The 19,564-nt window shown below is 36.5% G+C and overlaps 1 protein-coding gene across 2 annotated transcripts in view; it reads right to left on the bottom strand.

Moving 5' to 3' along the window:
- The window catches only part of Gyc32E (Guanylyl cyclase at 32E), an 89,241-nt gene that overhangs the window by 289 nt on the left and 69,388 nt on the right, over positions 1-19,564 (bottom strand). For both annotated transcript variants that reach the window (XM_081993106.1, XM_081993151.1), the window contains 20 exons: positions 11,485-11,667; positions 9,127-9,244; positions 6,847-6,996; positions 6,696-6,789; positions 6,545-6,629; positions 6,338-6,490; positions 6,134-6,280; positions 5,896-6,074; positions 5,708-5,813; positions 5,399-5,584; positions 4,280-4,456; positions 4,084-4,204; positions 3,831-4,022; positions 3,607-3,776; positions 3,401-3,549; positions 3,154-3,346; positions 2,926-3,100; positions 395-585; positions 228-342; positions 39-172 (listed from right to left, as the gene is read on the bottom strand). In XM_081993106.1, the coding sequence (XP_081849232.1) occupies positions 39-172; positions 228-342; positions 395-585; positions 2,926-3,100; positions 3,154-3,346; positions 3,401-3,549; positions 3,607-3,776; positions 3,831-4,022; positions 4,084-4,204; positions 4,280-4,456; positions 5,399-5,584; positions 5,708-5,813; positions 5,896-6,074; positions 6,134-6,280; positions 6,338-6,490; positions 6,545-6,629; positions 6,696-6,789; positions 6,847-6,996; positions 9,127-9,244; positions 11,485-11,667 (3,018 nt within the window). The remainder of the gene's footprint in view (positions 1-38; positions 173-227; positions 343-394; positions 586-2,925; positions 3,101-3,153; positions 3,347-3,400; positions 3,550-3,606; positions 3,777-3,830; positions 4,023-4,083; positions 4,205-4,279; positions 4,457-5,398; positions 5,585-5,707; positions 5,814-5,895; positions 6,075-6,133; positions 6,281-6,337; positions 6,491-6,544; positions 6,630-6,695; positions 6,790-6,846; positions 6,997-9,126; positions 9,245-11,484; positions 11,668-19,564) is intronic.

The raw sequence follows: 19,564 nt of genomic DNA, 5'->3' as shown, positions 1-19,564 counted from the left end.
TTATTTTTTAGCGGTGTAGAGACGCAACTCGAACGTACGTCACTGGAATAGTACGACTTCCTGGCTCTTTGGTGCAACATAGAAACTGAGAACGGCACTGCCCTTCTGTTGCTATACAAACAATCTCGATTGAAAAATGGCCTTTGCAGCAAGTCTGGAGGTTCACATAGTCCTAGAAGTAAACAATCTTTGCTATCTAATCAAGATTAATAGAAATTCAAATGTACTTTCAGAACTAATACTGGAAAAGAGGGTTGAACCAATTAGTTCTCTTCTCAGTCGAGTTAATCTTTGAGCTGGGTCTTCTCCAAGAAGCCAGTATGTGTACATTTCGCCTTTGCCCTGTTGGATGCAGTTTAGCAACTTTATTACTTACAAACTTTGAAAATCTGACCTTAATATTGACCATTCCACGATCCTCGCAGATGTAACCTCCTAATTGCTGTAAGAGTTTGTAAGTGGCATGGGATATGTGTACTTTGGAAGCTTCTCCGGAGCTCTCCATTCTTGAGGCAGTGTTAACTGTGTCGCCGAAAAGGCAGTAACGTGGCATTTTTAGACCTACTACTCCAGCCACCACGTTTCCTGTAATTAATTATTGTTCATAAAAAAAAAGTAAAAAATGACAATCTTATTTTTAGCTTGTGGTTTTACCAAAACCATAGTAATCCTAATTTAAGATATTTTTGGTAATATGTTGTCCATTGAGCCCGTTGATTACATTGTTGTTCAGTGGAATAAAATAATTAAGCAAAGAAATCATACTATCCACTTTTATTTACCAAAAAACGAGAGAAAATAGTGGGTCCAACCTTTGATTTCATAATAAAGCAAATATTTAAATTTTACATTATTACATTAAAATGTATTCAATAGAGACTGTGAGTTATATTATTAACATGACGGTTGTCAAATCTAATTGCAATGTAAATTAGAAACTCTGTAATAACAGCAAAAAAAATGGAATATAAGTTTGAAAAAATAACATTATTTTCTTAATAACTAGTAGTAATCGTTAAGAATTTTAATACTATATCAATTAAAAATCACATTTCAATAAAAATTCGTTTTTTGGTGTCACCTAAAAAGTAGCTATGGGTAGGTTAGGTTAGGTAATAGTATATTACGTAACTAGTGCTGTAAGAGACCTTAGAGCACGTGTGACTTACTATACTTTACCTACGACCAAGTGTAAAATCCTGGCTTTCGCAACTCATAAAATTTAGAATTATTTTTTCATAAAAAAATATATTTTTAACATATTAACATCATATTTGTACTAATCATAGGAATTATGCTACTAAAGAAAAAATAATAATGTAATAAAAATATTTCGCAAAAACATGATATCTAATTGTTGGTGTTGTTCTTAAAATAATGATTTATGGTGATATTACAGTTATTAAGAACAAATGGTGTATATGTTTTATTGCTTGCTGAGACTTAGGCAATGTTACATTATGGCTATGATACACTTCAGTTGAATTATTATTGGTATTAGAAGTAATACTTGATCTGTTTGCTATTGCAGATGATATTCTAGGCGAACCGGAATTTATACTTAAAACTGTACAAACAATGCACTACGCGATGATCTCCATCTAATACACTTTGATCAATCAAGAAATGGAAACAAAATCAATTTTCTCCAGCATTAAAACAATTAGTTTTTGGCCGATCTTAAAACTATGCGCAATAGTAACCAACTGCACGCAAAGAAGGTGATTACGTAACGAAAAACTATGCATAATTGGCTATTTACACTGAGGTAGTTAAAGTAACATTTTTTGCATTTATGGGGTGTCTGAAATATTGTGATTACTTGCCAAGAATTTTTGGTTTCTACTGATTGGACTTCTGACTCACTACAATGGGGCAACCAATTCATTATACTTCTAAACGACAAGAAATATTGTATGTAGAATCATATTCTTTTCATGCTTGGCATTCATTAAGAAATAGAAGAGTGCAAATAGCAACATAAGGATAATACTATGACGTCCTAATATTAATGTATGGAATTTCAAATGACGCCAATAATCCATTTGCAAAACCCCGTTATTAGTTTCCTTTTGTAATCCAAAATATTCTGTCATTTTCTCTACAGAAACAATAAGAATAGATACAAGATTTAAAAAATAGTTAACTATTATCCGTGTAGTTTTTTTTTTGGAATTTTCACCTTAGAAACTAGATCAAAGTGGATAAAAGTAAAGCAGTAAAATTGAGAGTTTTACGAAAAAAGGACCTTCAAAGCATGCTTGCCTATTTGATATACCATAAACGTAACAAAGTGAAGCCATTTCCTTTGTTCCAATTATTCAGCATCTCTCAAACTTTCCTTTAATTAGCGTTGACCTAATTTCACAAAACAACTAAGTTAACACGTGATGAGTGTCTTCCCTAATTTAGTTTTTAGTGCCGGGTGAGTCTGATGGGTCCTTTATGGCATTTGGTTTCTTTTATGGACCTGGTAATGTTACAGAAAGGTACTTGTAAAGCTTAATTAAGACTTTAAATTAAGTTACGTAACTTTACTAAACGTATGATAAACCAATTTTAACATAAACGTTACGTATTACGTCTTCCTGCCACTTTGCAAATCTCATCAGGCTTACCTTTAGGTCAAATACGTTAGAGAAAAAATCTTCCAATTTAGCGTTAAATACAGAGTGACTCAAAAAAGTACCACAGGTGGCGCTTTCTAAATCTTAAAATCTGATTTAATTTTTATTGTAATTTTTTCACCCTACCGAATCTCCCCTAACCAAATTTTGAAGCAATACGCTATTTATAAAGAAAACATATTCAAGAAAAACTAAAACTAAATTGTACTTTTGTTGTGTTAGATTGTCATTTAAAGCCTCAATAATTTGTGAAAGCATTTTTCGGCACATTTTAAAGACACCCTATTAACTAACAAACCTGAATGTATTCCTATCCTCAATTTGAACGTTTCTCCAGGCCTGTACTTAATCTCGAATTTTTGTATTCTCTTGAGCAAATGCAAAGCCATAGAAGCAATTTCTCCTGCATGCCTGGTGCCATTCTTGATGGGTAAACCACTCACCACCATGTAGGCATCTCCAATGGTTTCAACCTTTACCAAATTATTTGTTACACAAAGTCAGGATTATAAAGAAAACGATTTACCTTATAAACGTCGTAATGGGATATTATAGAGTCAAATAAAGTATACAAATCGTTGAGCAAGTCGATAACTTGTAGTGGAGTACTGTCAGCGGACAACTCAGTAAAACCAACAATGTCACTGAAGTAAATTGTGACGCATTCAAAAGATTCGGCTTCAACTTTTTCACCTTTTTTTAAAGCGTCTGCCACCGATCTACAAATAACTTAAATAGTTTTGATCTAAATTTGCCGTGTTTTCTAAACCAACCTAGGCAACATGCGATACAACAATGCGTCAGTCTTCTTTTTCTCTTCAGTAAGTTGATTGGTCCTCTCTTGCACTAGTCCTTCTAAATTATAGGCGTATTTTTCCATAATGGAGAGCATATTGTCGAAAATATTTGGCTTAAGGCCTGCCTGTATACATCAAAAAATAAAAGTCCAAGTGCCATTTTGAATTTAAAAATCACTTACTTGCATTTCTTTTAATCTTACTCGAACATACCGGATGTCGGGACGTTGATCTGGATTCTCCTGCCAACAAGCTTTGAAAGTGTTCACAATGTATTTGGGTATTCTCAGACCTTCTAACGATGGCCGAAAAGGAACGTCAAGGTTTTCTTTCTTCAACTGGCTGATGATGGCTAAATGCACAAGACTGGTATCAATTTTTTCCGCGATATTAAAAAGTGATTTACCTGAAGGTGGCATGGCAACATTTCCCCAAGGCCCTGATCGACCAATCATCTCATATAAGACTATTCCAAAAGAATAAACGTCTCCTTTTTGAGTTCCTCTTGGAAGGCGGTTTTCCATACGGAGCAATTCCGGCGCTCTCCATAGACTACGTTTCAGTTCCTTGACGGCGTAGTTTGGATCATCTTGCCCACCTTCATTTAAATTAATTTATGTAATACTTTTATAAACACCTTTGAGTTAATGTGCACTAACTTTTAAACTCGCATAATCCAAAGTCAGAGATTTGCAGCACCCAACGACTGTCAATCAGGCAATTGGCTGACCGTAAATCACCGTGAGAGACGATTTCACTGTCGTGCAGATATATCATCCCCTAAAGAAGTTGTATGATTATTTATTGTGTGTTTTGTTATTATTTTGCTTTTACTCCAGTGGCATCAGAAAGTACCTTTAAAATATCCGTTACTAAAGAAGACACGAACATGGTGTCCAAATGCAGGTCTTCATTAGCTAGAACGTCCTCTAAACTTCCTCTGGCTGCGTATGCTGTTAGGATGGCTACTTGGCCGTGATCCACACTAGCACCCACAAAGGCTATGAGGTTTTCGTGTCGAATCTCACGCATCTTAAAAAATAATAATTAATCGTAATACAACTTGATTTCGGAGCAATAATCAGCGGTGTAGGTGATGTTGGTACCCAGATAGTTATATCTTGTAATCCTCTCTAATTGTTCTTCGTCTACATAGAGGTGTTATTGCAGAGCGTTCTTCTTTGTTATAATCATATATTTGGTCTTTTTTGTGTTAAGTCTCAAGCCAAAATGTCGACTGGCAGTGACGATCCTGTTCAGCAGCGGCAGTAGGTCACGCATATTTCCAGCAAGAAGGACAGTATCGTCTGCATAGCGCAAGTTATTAATTATCTTGCCATTTACTGTGATACCTTTTAGTCAAGAAACAAGTTTATACAGAACAACAAAACAAATAAAAAGTGATCAATCCAACGTAGGTTTTCAAATAATTATTAACAAAACGTCTTAACCAAAATAAAAATGTGTTGCATTATTTTGTGTTAAGAATAAAGAATCTGGACATTTGCTTAGTTGGTTCAGATAATCTCATTAGCCTGAACCAGAAGTGTCTTCAGTGCTTGTAGAGGGAGTTGAATTTAATTTTTATTGGACATCTTCCTTTTATTTTTTAATGATTCCTCCAAATATCCTTCAGCGACAGCTGGTGAATTTTCATCCACGGTAACGCTGTATATTAGTTATTGCTAGTTCAATGTCATCTAGTACCGTTGCAGAGCTACGTAAGCAATGCTCTGGATATAGTTATGGATTGGGCAAGTAACTGGTTATTTTACAGTATTGCTTTCCGCACTTATTAGAAAAATAGCTATTAAATGGTACCTTATTTAATTTATACTATTGGTAAAGCCATCAAATTGTTGTTCATATTTCGTACTGGACTTCCTTGGGATCAATTTTTGTCACACTTTTATTTTTTATTCACTTGATATCACAAAAATTAAAACGTCATTACCATTAATCTAGTTAACTAACCTGCATCAACTCCTTCCTAATCGACCTAGTAAGATCCAGCGTCCGTTTATGAAGATACTTAATCGCGACAATGTTCCCTCTATATAAACCAATATTTGTGTAAGCTCTCTTTGGAGAAATATCTGAAACCTCGTTCATGCCCCTGCTTGTTCCCGATTTGAATACGTTGTGCTTGCAAACCGTAACCTGATGGTGTAGAGAGAACACACACTTCAGACAAAATTATTACAAAGTTAAATTAGAATATACACTCAGGCTCTAGACCTTTAGCCTGGATGATGGTTAAACAAATATGCCACTAATAATTACCATGCTCTTAGTTGGCGAGTCTGGAATATCAATCGGGATTATTGTAACATCTCTCATGTCGATTTTCCATAGTAAGCAAGCCAGCTTTTGCTCGTATCGATAATGCCTGAAAAAGTCAAACACTTTTAACAAACCGTTTTATTATTGAGACAGGTTTTAACATTAAATACATACAGATACGTACTCACTTAAAAACAAAAAGACCCCCAACAAACATCACCGACACTGCTGTAATAATCCCAGCTATCATCCTCCAATCAACTTTGTAGACGCATTTTTCTCCATGGAAACCACATTTTGGTTCCGCAGCTGGTACTCTGCCTTTCATCCATTGAATAGGTCTATTATCGTCTATATACCTAAATTTCTGTTACAATAAAAAATGTGTATAGAACCGAATTAGTTGTAGGTTATACAGGATCTTACTGGCAAACCAGACACAACACTACCATTTGAAGTGAACTGAAAGTATCCTACAGGTTGCATGCTCATATTTGCTTGACCTTCCTTATCTTTAAGCAGAGATACAATAGTGAAGTTTCCTTCAGCGTCTCCGTTTTGATCTATAAAAACCTTTAAAAAAACTGGCATCAGTAAACAAAAAGCTGATCTACAATTAATCAAATTTACGTCATATCCTTTGATGGAGTGGTAAGACCTATTGAGTATCCTAGTAAGGATTGCGGTGCCGTTTTTTGGATCCTCATTACTCTGAAATATTTCTGTTAAAGCTCTGGCGTAGATCATTACTGCGTCATAGAGATAAGTTGCTTCAATGGGTACCTAAAGGTTAACGTGTAAGTGAATTAAGTTATGATTAATGATCGAAGCACTTACTGAAATGCTCTCAAATATTTTTTCGTGATATGGTACGCAAAACGGTGGCTCGGTGGAAAAACCTTTGATTTTCTGCCTAAACTCTCTGAAAAATTATGTAAAAAATACTCAATAAGCGATACTTTTCAAGGGTAAAAAATATGATGCTTACGAGTAACTAGTGCCCCTTGGAAAAGACTGCGTCAACTTGAGGACTGATTTAAAGTTGCTCACGTTGCTGCCATCCAACCAGCGGTTTAAATATTCTTTTATAATAATTTAGGTAAGTCAAATTTGAGCTCCAGAAAGGTTTTCAGTTTTACCTGTGCTAATAATGTCACCTCTCCTGCTTGGATCGTAGATTTCATCATCCACGGAAATAATGACGTAGTTTCCGGTGTCCAGAAGTTTTCGATTTTGCATGCATTTTATGAAGTCCAGTAGGGCTATGTGTTCGCCAAGAAACACGTATACTAGGAACCAAATTAATTATTGTTTTAATGGGACAGAAAAATACGTTGAACTTAAAATTTAAATCAGTAAAGTTGTCTTTGAATTGGTAGCGAGAGGCGCTGGTACCAGCTGATAATACATTTCTGGAATTTTGCAAATGATTTGATGAGACATTTTTGAAGTCCAGTAGGGCTATGTGTTCGCCAAGAAACACGTATACTAAGAACCAAATTAATTATTGTTTTGATGGACAGAAAAATACGTTGAACTTAAAATTTAAATCAGTAAAGTTGTCTTCGAATTGGTAGCGAGAGGCGCTGGTACCAGGTGATAATAAATTTATGGAATTTTGCAAATAATTTATGAGACATGTGGCATTGCTAAATTGATTCTAAAGAAACTCTTGCAGAATCGAATGTTTCTCGTGAAAGAATTAACAAATTTCTCTCTTCAGTCTGGAGACAAGAGTTCTAGAGACATCTTTCTGTTCAAAATTTTATTTTTGTATGTATAGAACCACAGATTGTAAATTTTAGAGGTTCTGATCGACGTCATTCTAAATTTGTTTGATTTTTCCAATCAAAGATTATATCATACCATATATATTATAAACCAACAATTAAACAATCTTAGAAGGTGTAGAACACTTTCAGATGCTTCTGGCAACTTTCAACATGACTCTAGAGGTTTCTGCCAATTTTTAGAAGGCTTTCAGTCGTATTTAGGGGCCTTTGGCAATTTTAACCAATTGTTATAAGGTTGTCAGTAGTATTTAGAGGTCACTGGCACCTTCTTAATGGATTTAGAAGCTTTTGACAATTATTGGAAGATTTAAGACACTTGTAACAACCTTTGGCAACATCTAGAAGATTTGCAGTATTATTTAGAGAGCTCTGACACTGATTGGAAGGTTTAAGACACTTATTACATATCTTTGGCGCTTTTTAGAAAGTTGTCAGCAGTTAGAGGTCTCTGGCAGATTCAAAATAATTCTAGAGACCTTTGACAATTTAAAACAAGTCTGGGAAGTTTTAAAACACTTGTAGAATCCTATGGCATTTTTTAGAAAGTTCTGGATAGCATTTAGGAGTCTATTAAATCTATTTAAAACAGTTCTGAGGAAGTTTAAAATAGTTGTAGAGGGTTCTGGAACTTTTCAGAAAGTTCTCAATAGCATTCAGAGTTCTTTGGCACATTCAAAACTGAATAAAGGCCTCTGACAATTTAAAACAACTTTGGGAAGGTTTAGGACACTTGTACTGGTACTTTTTAGAAGTCTCTCAATAGCATTTAGTGTTCTTTGGTAGTTTCAAAATGGTCCTAGAGGCCTCTGGCAATTTGGGAAAATTTAAGACAGTAGTAAAGGGCTCTTTTCATAAAGTTCTTTGGCACATTCAAAACGGTCGTACAGGCCTCTGACAATTTAAAACAACTCTGGACAGGTTTAAGACACTTCTAAAGGCCCTTGGCACTTTTTAGAAGGTTCCCATAGAATTGGGATGTCTCTGGAAGTTTCAAAATAATCCTGGAGACCTCTGACAATTTAAAACAGTTCTGGGAAAGTTTAAGACAGTTTTAGAGCGCTCTGGATCTTTTCAGAAAGTTCTCAGTAGCTTTGGCACGTTCAAAACGGTTCTAGAGGCCTCTGACAATTTAAAACAACTCTGGGAAGGTTTAAGACACTTGTAAAACTTTTGGCACTTTTTAGAAGGTTCTCAATAGCATTTAGAGGTCTATGGAACTTTTAAAATGGTCCTACAGACCTCTAGTAATTTAAAACAGTTCTTGGAAAGTTTAAGACAGTTGTAGAGGGTTCTGGAACTTTTCAGAAAGTTCTCAGTAGCATTTAGGTCGTAGAGGTCTCTGACAATTTAAAACAACTCTAAGAAAGTTTAAGACACATAAAGTTTCTGACACTCAAAATGGCCTTAGAGGTTTCTGGTAATTTAAATCAATTCGTGAAACGTTTAAGTTTAAACTCTGCAAAAACCATAGTAACCAACCAATCAAAGTTTATATGTATATCGTTGGAAAGCCCATTTTTAAATGAATTTTAAATTAATCGATTAATTAAATTTAAATTAAAATGAATTCAAATAAATCTATCTAACTAAAAGTAGCAATTAATAAATATGATTTTAGTTCCTTACCTCTTGTATTTTGGTAAGTCTCCGCTACAATTTTCTCCATTTGTTCGATGTATCGTGGAATGTAATCTCTATATCTCTTTGTGGCCGTTAACGTCAAACCATGGGTTACGGACAATTCCTAAAGGAACAATGGTAAAAATATGTGAAAGTTTGGGTAAAAAGTACTCATTCGAAAAAGTTTCTTGTAAGTCATAAACTATATATTTCTAGGAAAATACCTTCTTTAATGTGACTTGACAAATGGTGTATCCGTGTAAGTCATTGAAGAGTCCCTGGTATAAAATATTATACCGCACGTGGTTCATTCAAGAGAAACTAATTTATTGAGTATCGATAAAACTAGAAAAGGAATTTTTCAATTTTATTTGAGTGAGGAGGACCTCCAAGTCTAATAAATCTGTGTTTCTATGGGAGAAATTATTTTCTAAATTAATATGTTATTACAAAATGTAGATTTCAAACTTATTAAAATATTGTTAATTTAATTAGTTTAATGAATAATAAATAAAAATGTTGATTTACACCTACAATAAGTTACAAAAGGAGACAAATACAAAAAAAATTCAGTATTACTAGGTATAGTGTAAAATAAAATTTTTAGGTTACCCAAATAGTTCAAATAAATATTTTTGTTTGTTAAAGCTGAAGCAGTATTGATTATTTCGGTGTAGGTTTCTAATCTTTATGATTAATGAAGAAATCTGTAAAAACAGCAAAGTTAAAAGTTGGTTGTGCGAAAGTAATTTTGTTTTTCATCATAAGCTGAAAAAACTTGATTAAGTTGGAACTTAAGGAAAAACATTAATTAAGAGGCAGTTTTAATAAACGTATGATGGTAACAACAGACATAACTTTCTGTTATGAACTTTTCGTCTTTCACTCTTTGTCATAGTTCAGATACAAATGTGTATGTTTGCTAAATTAAAATTTTAATTAAACCGTAGAGCTTTGTATAACTAAGTAATTCAGCTTGCATTTGTAATCTTGCTGTTTTGAATGCAAAACTAGTTGATTCGTCGTTGAAACTAGTTCGTTCGTTGTCGATTAAAGTTTACTGCAAGCATAGTAGGTATTGTTATTTGTCTTGAACAATTTTGAAAATAATATCGACAATAAAAATATCCAAAAAATACGTCTACCATATTCGTAACATTAGTTTATTAGTTTCATAGCACAAGAACTTTATTATTTCCGATCTTAACCGTTTTTGCAGTTTTTTGTACTGGTTTAAATCAATAGAGGGTCTGTCAAAAACTCGAAATCAAAATATTTTGAAACTTTGTTGACTTCAAGTTCTTGACAGACCCTGTATTGTTTGCTGAAAGTCTCTTTGAGTTGGAATAGACTATTTCTACGATTTAGGTAGTAGAATTTCATGGGTCCATTTTCGTTTTCATATCTAGATCTGTATCCCAGAAAGGCCTAGTTAGTTAATTCAATAACTTGTTTTGTTTCAATAATTTGCTTGAACACGTCATTTATTGTTTTTCGTTGTTGATTTTTTGGCGTAGACTCTGCATATACAATGGTGATCAATATAATAATTATGATGTCAAACATGACTTTTTCAAATAGATTTCTTCACGAAATTTTTATCATATTTTATAAAACATTGCATATGTCCAAACACAACGATTTTAAGATCTAAGATATCGATGATCTAAAAGTTAATTCGTTCAAAAACACAACAACCAATAACAATATGTAATAATTTTTTTAAAAAATATGCCGTTTAAGAAAAATATTACTAGGGGAAACTGGGATAAGATGAATTCCATTGTACCCTAATAATATTCCCCCATGATTTTATGTTACGCAATTTTTCCGATTTTTTCATTATTGTTGACGTAATTTAAAAAATACACCCGGTATATAAACGACAAGCCATTAAAATAAATGATTTCACTAAAATACGCAACAATAAAATACCCGTTAAATCAGAAACTGTTAAACGCTAAAAATGTCCTTACATAATATGCCTTTCAGGTACCTTTTTTACGGCAAGTGCTTGTTAATAAAGAAAACTTTTTCACTATTCGTCGTAAAATGCCAGCTGTTGAGAGAACTTTGAGTAAAGTGCTTTAAAGAAAAGTAATAGCAAACAGTCTTGTCGATAACCATTATTATAAAATAATAAGGACGCGACATTTTTCTATTTTTTTCCTACGATCAACAGAAACGCGAATTTAGTGCAGAAAGTAGCACTTTTCCGTACTAGTGAGGTAGCAGAATAGCCGTGATTAAGAATGAATAGTAAAATTCGAATGATTAAATTAGCTAACAATCGATAATCTAATATCATAAATCAATTTGGTATTAAGTCACACTCGTTAAGTAAATTACAATTACAAAACTTACTTCTATAGCTTCTTGAACCTCACTTCCCGAAGCTGGATCGGTTCCGCATACTACGACAAACTTATTCCAATTGAAAGCGACAAGCAAAGCTACGACACTCTTGGAAACTTTACTTGATGGCGGAAGGGTGCGAGCAAATGTGGTAAAAGTGGTTTTGTCAGAAACTTTCGTGTCACTGCATCTCTGGAAAAAACATGGTATTACCTACACAACATACATACTACCATACAATGTAATAAAGAGAACTCAAAATGGGATTTCGTTGTTATTGAATTCCGGGGGCATTCATCTCTTTTACTGACAGTAGCAATATAAAAGATTAATCAACTTGATGATTTGAACATCAAAAAAATTCGGTTGTTTACTAGTTTTTGACAATGCTATAGGCTTTAGCCACTCAAATGATGTTCCCCAACACAAAAACCCAGCAATAATCTATTGAATGAATGAATGAATGTAGTTTGATGGGCTCCCTACGGAGAAGACACTTAGGCCGCTAGCCGGGCCCATTGTGACCCATCACAAGCTAGTACCCCTCCAATTCGGTGGCCCTGACAAAGCTGCAGAGCCTCCTTGGCCGGGTACCTTGAATATCTAAGGGGTTGATCACACTCTTACCCCAAAGCTCTTTTCTGATCGTCGCAAGTGCCGGGCACTGTGTGAGAACATGTGTCGGAGTTTCCTCGTCTTCCTGACACAAGCGACATATCGGATCCTGTGACAGACCCAGAATGTGCATGTGTCTTCTCATCTGACAGTGACCCGTGAGAAGTCCTGTCACACATCTGAGGTCCTTTCTGGATAATTCCATCAGTGACTTCGACTTGTTCTTTGAAAAGAAGCCCATGAGACATCGCGACTGCCGCATGCCTCCGGCCTCCTCCCAAGCAATATCGGATCTTTGCCAGAAGATACGGTCCACAATGGCGGATCCGACCACACCGGCAAGTCCTACAATAGGTTCGGGCCCTACGGGGCTCTCTTTGGAGCCACATAGGGCCAACCTGTCCGCCTCCTCGTTTCCCCTAACACCGGAGTGCCCCGGGACCCAAGTTAGGCGTACCTTGGCCATCCGCGCGAGCGACAAGAGTGTTTTCTTGCAATCCAGCACCAGCGCAGACGTCGTTGAATCAGCTTTTAAGGCAGCCATTGCTGCCTTGCTGTCCGTACAGATAAATATATCCTTCCGGTATAGCGGTGAGTTTAAAATAAACTCCCCGCATCGGATGATCGCAAAGATCTCGGCCTGGAAGATGGTACAGTGGCAGCCTAGAGGGAAGCTAAGCCTCGTCCCCGAAGTTGCACCATACACACCTGCCCCTGCCCCCGTCACGGTTTTGGATCCATCTGTAAACCAGACGTCTCCATGCGACGGGAGGATAGAGTTTTGAGAGAAATTCCAGTCCTCCCTCTCGGGTACTACAAACTTTAGAGGTCCGCTTGACAGAAGCGTCGGAGGCACCCGATCCTGCTTCATCAACAGTTCCGGGCACTCCCTCAACGCCTCCCCCCAGCCCCCGAGATGACCCCACGGTTCAGCTGAGTCTGTAATCAGCATATTGAGACCTGCCAGTCTGTGGGCTGCCCTGGCGGCTTCTTTTTGTATAAACAGGTGCAGCGGCTCGAGCCCACATAGCCGCTCCAGTGCCCTTGTTGGGGCAGTTTTCATTGCACCTGTAATACAGACACAGACAAGTCTTTGAACCCTGTCCAACAAGGCTCGTGACTTGGCCGTATCCATAGCTCCGGACCAAACAATCGCTCCGTATGTTATCATTGGGCGAACAACAGCGCAGTATATCCATCGAAGGATTCTCGGCTGGAGTCCCCACGTGGTATCAAAGGCCCTTTTGCACGCCCAGAGAGCATTGCGGGCCTTCCCGATTTTGACTGCAAGGTGCTCGTTCCAGGTCAGCCTGGAATCTAGAATGACCCCTAGGTATTTGACCTGGGATTTGTACCCCAGAATGCGGCCAAACAGATTTAAGTCCGGCAACGGCCCGAGTTTTCGTCGTCTCGTAAAGATGACGACTTCCACTTTTTCCGGGTTCACAGAAAGCCCCTCCCCCTCACACCAAGCCTGTGTTGATTGAAGGGCAGCCTGGATATTCCTCGCCAGGCCCCCGACGGCACGACCACTCGAAAGAATGGCCACATCGTCCGCGTAGGCCTGGGCGTAGACATCTGCGGAGTTGAGTCTCCACAGCAGAGTATCAACAACTAGGCACCAAAGAGTGGGCGAGAGAACGCCCCCTTGGGGGCATCCCCTGGCGACCCACGCCTCCGACGTGACTGCGTTGAGCTCCGCAAAAACCAAACGGTTGGACAACATGGTTTTCACCCACCCGGCAACCACCGGATGGGCCCCACGCCGCTCAAGGGCTTGGCATATCGATGCAAAGAAGGTGTTGTCAAACGCCCCCTCTATATCCACAAACGCCGCCAGGGTGGCGCATCCGGGCGCTCTGCCCTTCTCCAGCCTCTGTACGAGGTGATGAAGGGCGGCCTCCGTAGACCTACCCGCCCTGTAAGCGTATTGCTTCTCGTGTAGAGGGGCCACAGTGAGCAGCTCCTCCTTAATATGACGGTCCACAATGCGCTCAAGAGTCTTCAACATGAAGCTCGAGAGGCTGATGGGACGAAACGATTTCGGATTAGAGTAATCCGCCTTTCCCGGCTTAGGAATGAACACGACTCTCACTCTTCTCCAGGCCTCAGGGATGTACCCCAGAGTGAGTGATCGCCTAAATATCCCCAGCAGGACCAGGGTCATCTCCTCCGGGCTCCTCTGGAGAAGTGCCGGAAAGATACCGTCAGTCCCCGGGGACTTAAACGGGGCAAACGAGCATATAGCCCATTTCACCCTTTCAAAAGTAACGATACGGTCTGCAAACGCACGGTCTGCCCGTACGTCACAATTCCCGCTTTCCGTGAGTATTGGCCCCACCTGACTCGACCCCGGGAAGTGAGTCCCAAGCATGATGCCTAGGGTCTCCTCCGGTGTCTCGGTAAAGCCCCCCTCCGGCCGGGCCACAGAGCCCAGGCGCAAGCACGACTCCCTCCTGAGGATCCGCCTTAATCTGGACGCCTCAATAATCTATTGTAGTGTTTAATAGTCTCCCGTGGATCGAAAAACGGATACCCTTCAGGCCTTTTATTGATTTTACGTAATCTGCGTAAATTTAAACAGGAAGGAAACTATCACCTGGATAATGAACGTGGGAGTAAGCTTTAGTGGTTTTCCAATGCATATCACAAGAATCAGATAAAACTAGATTTAAACGATATTTAACTCGCGATGATCTGCCAGCTGTGTTCCAAACTTGCGCTAAATATCTCAGAAACTGTAAAAAAAAGCTATTAATAAATACCCTGAACATCATTTTGAGGATTTCGTTAAATGGTGTGCCAATAACTATCTGAGAAGGTTTGTCATGATTACAATGGCTGATTGATGGTGTCTTACACGTTTCTGGAAATATGCGGACATTTTTTGAAAATTTTTTTCAAGAAAAGAAAAATAATTAAGCAATTTCAAATTCATGTAATCCTTAAAAAAACGCAATTTTTACTACTATTTCGATTATTGGAATTTTTGTCAAGCACCTTCTATAAGCTTTCTAGTATAGGAGGTAGTGTCCACACAGAAAAGGTGGCTATCTAAAATCCAGTTTCCAGACATTATTTATAGTAGGCGTTAGGAGCTTACGTAAAAAGAAGAATACCTGAACATATTTCATAGTAATTCCACTATAAAGTTTATTATACATAATATGTACTCCTAAACCAACAAAATACACATGTTTTACAGTTTAATTTATTTCCCGGGAGTTATATGGGATTAATTGGATCCTGGACATTCGCAGCTTGGCCATTATTATTAACATTACGACAAAAAAGGTAGAGTAAGTAGCCATTTCACGACAATAAAACAAGGAATATAACGACACTAATGCTCGGAAAGTCTCATCAGTTGCATAATTTTATTGCTCTAATTTCACAGTCGTTAATTATGCTTTTCCCGGTGGTTTATTGGTAACAGGAACTTTTTATTGGTCAATCTATATTCATTTGATTTCATCAGTATATCCGGTTATTGATGTGAGATTTGAAAGCTTCCAAACGAGCAATTCTCTTAACTTTCAAGAGAGATTCTGATATAAATCAATCTGAAGTTAGTAAACAAAAGTATTATGAAGCAATTTAGGAAAGTCTTCTAATTATTTCGGTAATATAGAAACCCGGCCAAAACATAAGTTTAGCTTAGAGAAAGTTTTTATATTGTTATAGAGGTCGCACGTTACAACGGTCCTCAAATAGAGAAAATATACGCTAGCAAGAGCGAGAAGATCGAAGGCAGAGGGAAAAACAAGAGGAAGAAGAACAAAAGCGACGACAGAAAGCGAAGAGAGGCGACAACAACAGGATGAAGATGAAATAATACGAAGAAAAAAGCCGTCACATAAAACAAGCTATACGTTAAAGCAATTGATAATTGAGGGAACGAGAAGAATCGACAGGAAAAAGATGTAATGGCTCCGCAACGTTAGGCAGTGGACAGGATTGAGGACAATGCAAGAACTAATGCATACGTAATAAGGAAGAGTGGACAAATGTGATCGCAAACATCCATTAATGGACACGCAGCAGAAGAAGAAGAAGATACTTAAAGCTCTGGAAATGAATCGGTCATAGATGAAAAGCTATATTGATTCCCAAATTAAAAGATTGGTAGACCATAAATTAGGACAGGTGGACTATAAATTTGGATGAATTAGTAGCCAGGTAAAAATCTTGCGTAAGGAGATCATGAGTACTCGCGATGGATTGAAGAAACTAACTCTACCAGAAAACAATCCCAAAGTTCGACCGGAAGCGACACTGAAATATTATAAGGTGCCAAAGTTTGATGGAGAATCTTCGTGGGATTTATACAGAAAGCAGTTGGGGATTGCTGCTATTTCCAATAAGACTGAAAACACGTTGACGACAAGACGGTGTAGCAAAGCCAACTGAAGAGTAGATTGCAAGAACCATCAGAAACCCTACAAGAATTGGGGAGTGAAGTTAGACGGCTAACTTGACTGGCATATCTACAAGCACCGGAAGAGTGTCTGAACCAGATTGCTGGTCAAATCTGATCTACAACTTGCGCTTCGCCTTGGCCGTTTTAACAACTTTATTGATGCTATGGATAGAATACGAGAAATCAAATTTTTTGAAGATTAGTGCCAAATAGAATCTAACTTGGATTTGATTGTTAAAACGCTTTAAGGCGGATTTTTATATTTTTACTGGTTCCCCATTATCTTAACTTCAAAGACTGTATTTTTTATGTTATCAGCAGTGGAACTATGTAAGGGCATAGAAAAGAAATTTCTTTCTTTATCTCACTTTGACTTGCATGTCCTACTATAAGTCTGCCTTGTTTAAATCTCTGTTTCTATCTCTATCAAGTTACATAGTACCCCTACAGATAACTTTAATCCCACATACCATATTTTGTGCGGTAATGGAAGCTTCATTTCTAACCGTTCAAACGTATAAGTTATTTTTTCTGTAATATACGTCAAATTGCTTTTGGCTCACATCTTTGGAATTGAGACTCGCAACAGTTTTTTCAGGATTATTGCCTCTACAATCCATCTTTCCCGAAGTTTGTTGAATACGTTACGTGGAGCCTACCTTGGCTTATCCACTACTCCATTTCGGCGTCATGATTCAATAAAGAAGTTTTTATTTATTACGTTGTCTGTCTTGCTTTGCTTTGATGCTCGTATGAGATAGAAAAAAACAATTTAAAAAAAAATACAAAAAACCTGTAAATATAAAGTGGCAGTAGAGTTTTGCTTAACACCTATAAAAAATAAAATAATTTTGAAACTTTTAATGATACGAAAAAACTTTGAAAACCTGCGTTACCACAAATACAGAAAACTGGCTAAACCTCCCTTTTTGCTGTTTAAAATATGATTTCTCAAGTTTTCTCTCTCTTGATCGCTAAATTGCACAGGAGGCTTCATATTTTCATTACTCATTGAACCTTGTTATGCACATCTTTCATTTGCAAACTAAAACAAAAATTATGACAGTAAAAAGTTACCTGATTAGCAAACTTCCTTTTTCAAAAAGCAAATTACACCCTTTAAAATAGATTTGAGTAGGTTACGTAGAAATGCTTCTGTTTCGCGCTAAAGGCCTATGGTAAATTTGTATATAATTAAATATCTATTTTCAATACGGTTTAGATAATTCCATAAAACTGGTGTTTTGAGCAGAATTCTTGATATTTGATTCATTTTGTTACTTTTATAGCTCACCACCAAAAAATTACCTGCTGTAAGTTCGCATTTTAGATTCTGTTTTAAATGATTTATGATTTTTGGTTCAACGTAATATTTTTTTAAAGTCAGGTCATAGAATAGTTTGACGGTATTCTAGAAATTACCTTGAAAAATTAGTTAGTATTGTTTCAATTCAAAATTGCCAAAACGTAGCTTCTTAACCAGAAAATTGAATTAAAATTGTAGGCACACATTTTTTTAGTAGCGAATAAGTTAAGAGCAAAAAACATTTTCAACCCAAACCACCCTGTATGTATACAGGGTGATCCCAAAGTTGGTGCTTTCCTTTCACCTGCGAATAGGGCTTCAAAAAATAAGGTTTTTTTTCCTTTGACGCTTTTTCGAAATATGAACAATAACGAAGATACAGGGTGTCCAAGTTTTACTGAAAAATAACAAAATAAAAAATAACTTAAATTTAATTTTAACTAACTACAGGTTATTCCTTATCAACAGACAAACAAAAAATTTTTTACTCGAAAGCGGTGGGTCGTAGCAAAAAATAATAAAAGGGGTTTTATTTTTAGAATTGAACAAGGAATTCGATAATAAATTTTATATTGGAAAAAAACCAGTAGGGACACATTTTTTTCGAAAATTTTTAAAAAAAATTATTTTAATTAAATTTTTGTTTCTTGGAAAATTTCCTTTCCACGTAGCTACTGACACCTACAAAATTTTGTCTAATTACTTCAAGTGGTTTGGCCAAAATCATTAAATTTTTATTTTCTCAGCAAAACTTTGACACCCGGTATCTTCGTTATTGTTCATATTTCGAAAAAGCGTCAAAGAAAAAAAAAACTTATTTTTTGAAGCCCTATTCGCAGGTGAAAGGAAAGCACCAGCTTTGAAATCACCCTGTATAAGCAAAACTCACAACCTCCAGACAACTCGAGTTATTTAAGGTATTGAATTGCCCACTGCCCTTAATGATAGGCCTCTCATTCATCCCTTGAATATAAATGGCACTCATTGGGCCTCACACTAAATTTATTCACGTTGAACTTTCTTTTATTGTATGTTGTGAGACTTCATATTCAGCCGGTCCCTCTATAGGGGCAAAATTTACATAATTTTTCACCAGAGCAATTCCACATGCCTGTGGATCATTTAATAAACCTTTTTGAAAATTATAAAAACCTAATTTATTAATAAATTAAATATTTTTAGACTCTTACCAGTAAAGCTAAACTCAAACATTTCATAGTTACCCAACCATGTTATTGCTCAATATGCTAAGTGCAAAAGTTCCGGATAGCAAAACTGAACAGAAATGAAGTGAAAACACTTCAAATCACTACGAAATAGACTTTACATAAAATTTTAAGTTTCTCATGGTTTATCCAAGAATTTCATTCCAATTTAGATTCTCCATAAAACAGTGTTTTTTTTAAGAAAAATAGTAGCTTTATAGTCATAAAAATTTTAATCATTTTGAAAGCTTCCAAATATTGAAAAATCAGCTTATAAGATTATTCTTGAGAGAAAATGATTTCTCTGCATATGCAATCGTAAAATGACATATGAAGATTTATGTGCTCTTATCCAAGCGATCATTCATGGTTTTATTTTTCGCTCCATTTCACTCGAAACATACAGTACGTTTTTTTTTTGCGATTTAAGGAAGCAAAAACCTAAAATCATTCAATATTACGAAAGAAAGATTATAAATTGCGTCAAAAGAAAGTGTATTATGCATGTAATAATAACTTATTGTTTTATCGATAAGCGACCAA

This window comes from Ips typographus, linkage group LG1 (genome assembly GCF_016097725.1).
Source record: "Ips typographus isolate SLU linkage group LG1, UJ_Ityp_2.0, whole genome shotgun sequence".
In the NCBI taxonomy this organism is placed as follows: Eukaryota; Metazoa; Arthropoda; class Insecta; order Coleoptera; family Curculionidae; genus Ips; species Ips typographus.
The sequence above is the reverse complement of the archived record's forward strand: the minus strand, read 5'-3'. Positions and strand labels throughout refer to the sequence as shown.